Genomic DNA, 2,247 nt, shown 5'->3' on the forward strand with positions numbered 1-2,247 from the left:
TTAGAGCTGGAGGACAGATTAATGCATCTAAGGAGGGAGAAAGACTGAAACATTCATTCCTAAGGTGCTCAGGTCCAAAAACCAAAACCTCAGTCTTGTCTGTTCAACAGGAGAAATTAAGGGTCATCCAGGTTTTTATGTCTTTAAGACATGCTTGTAGTCTAAGTAGCTGATTGGATTCATTGGGTTTAATGGACAAATATAATTGTGTGTCATCAGCATAACAATGAAAATTTATCCCATGTTGTTTAATAACTTTACCTAATGGAAGCATATATAAAGTAAAGAGTATTTGTCCAAACACTGAGCCCTGAGGAACTCCATGACTAACTTTGGTTTATGAAGAAGATTCATTATTTACATTTACAAACTGGAATCTATCAGATAGATATGATTTAAACCATTTTAGAGCTGCTCCTGTAATCCCAACATCATATTCAAGTCTCTGTAGTAAAATATTGTGATCAACTGTATCAAATGCAGCACTGAGGTCTAACAGGACCAGTAGAGACACAAGTCCATTGTCTGAGGCCATGAGAACATCATTAGTGACTTTTACTAGTGCTGTTTCTGTGCTATGATGAGCTCTAAACCCTGACTGAAACTCTTCAAACAGATTATTTCTTTGTAGATGTTCACGCAACTGACCTGCAACTATTTTCTCTAGAATTTTTTAGATGAACGTTAGATTAGATATAGGTCTATAGTTGGCCAGAATTTCTGAATCAAGATCAGACTTCTTAAGTAAAGGTTTAATTACAGCAACCTTAAAGCTCTGTGGTACATAATCATCCATTAAAGACAAATTAATCAGATCCAAGACGTGATTATTAATTAAGGGATGTATCTCTTTAAACGGTCTGGTTGGGATGGGATCTAGCAGGCATGTGGATGGTTTGGATGAAGATATTATTGATGATTCAGAGCTCAACAGGACAAAAACTGTCCAAACCTAAATCAGGTTCTAGTGACATTTCTAAAGTTGTCTCATCTGACACAGAACCAGAGGCGATAGTAGGAATGTTGGATTGCATTTTTCTCTCTGAAACAATTTTATTTATAAAGAATCTCATGAAGTCATCACTGTTTATAGTTGTAGTAGGGATGCTTGAATCAACAGAGAGAGGATTTTTCATTAGCTTTGGTTCTGAAAAGGAACCTGGGGTTATTTTTGTTCTCATTAATTAAAGATGAAAAATATGAAGGAGGTTAAACGGGTCAGAACTCAAGTTCTGGTCCAGCTCATGTTTGTGTCTCCTGCAGGACGTGTCCCACAAGTTCATCATAGCGGTCCTGATGGAGTACATCCGCTCTCTGAACCAGTACCAGATCCCTGTCCAGGTAAACTAGAACCACCTTGACAGAACCTGGTCTGAGTCCATCAGAACCTGATCTGGACCCGTGTGTTTCAGCACTACCTGTACGAGCTGGTCATCAAGACTCTGGTCCAGCACAACCTGTTCTACATGCTACACCAGTTCCTGCAGTACCACGTCCTGACGGACTCCAAACCTCTGGTGGGTCCAAACGGGTCCTGACCTGGGTCTAGGTCCAAACGAGTCCTGCATGTTGTCTGATACCTTGAATTGGACCTTGTCTTCTAGGCGTGTCTCCTCCTGTCCCTGGAGAGCACGTACGCTCCGGCGCACCAGTTGTCTCTGGACATGCTGAAGGTGAGACAGGAAGTGGTTTTATTCAGGGTTGTGTTTCTGGTTCTGATCCGGTTTGTCCCGTGTCTCTGCAGCGTCTGTCCACGGCCAACGATGAGATCGTGGAGGTTCTGCTGTCCAAGCAGCAGGTTCTGGGCGCGCTCCGGTTCGTCCGCAGCGTCGGTAAGATCACTTTTTAATCTTCGGTTGTGGTTCTGGTTCTGGTGTCTTGACCCGGTTTGTCCCGGAGCAGGCGGCCACGACAACGTGTCGGCCCGGAAGTTCCTGGACGCGGCCCGGCAGACCGGAGACCAGATGCTGTTCTACACCGTGTTCCGGTCCTTCCAGCAGCGGAACCAGCGTCTCCGAGGAAACCCAGCCTTCAACCCGGGTCAGAACCGCACGCTCCTAAAGGGACAGTTCAGACCTTAAGAAGAAGAAGTAGCTAAATGTTAAAAAGCTAAAGGTTATGGGTTTAGCATCTAAAACATTAGCTGAAGCTAAGAGCTACATATTAAAGAAGGTGTTTAACATCAGCTACGACGACGAGTTAATAAAACGTGTCAACAGGTAAAATATACGCTGAAGGTAACTATTA

At 43.3% G+C, this 2,247-nt stretch overlaps 1 protein-coding gene across 1 annotated transcript in view; it reads left to right on the forward strand.

Moving 5' to 3' along the window:
• Positions 1–2,247, forward strand: part of rmc1 (regulator of MON1-CCZ1) — a 17,265-nt gene that overhangs the window by 14,083 nt on the left and 935 nt on the right. Inside the window, exons 10-14 of the mRNA XM_037694014.1 lie at positions 1,264–1,341; positions 1,413–1,517; positions 1,605–1,673; positions 1,745–1,832; positions 1,903–2,040. Coding sequence (XP_037549942.1) covers positions 1,264–1,341; positions 1,413–1,517; positions 1,605–1,673; positions 1,745–1,832; positions 1,903–2,040 — 478 coding nt within the window. The remainder of the gene's footprint in view (positions 1–1,263; positions 1,342–1,412; positions 1,518–1,604; positions 1,674–1,744; positions 1,833–1,902; positions 2,041–2,247) is intronic.

Source organism: Nematolebias whitei, chromosome 20 (assembly GCF_014905685.2).
Source record: "Nematolebias whitei isolate Nwh7 chromosome 20, NemWhi1, whole genome shotgun sequence".
In the NCBI taxonomy this organism is placed as follows: Eukaryota; Metazoa; Chordata; class Actinopteri; order Cyprinodontiformes; family Rivulidae; genus Nematolebias; species Nematolebias whitei.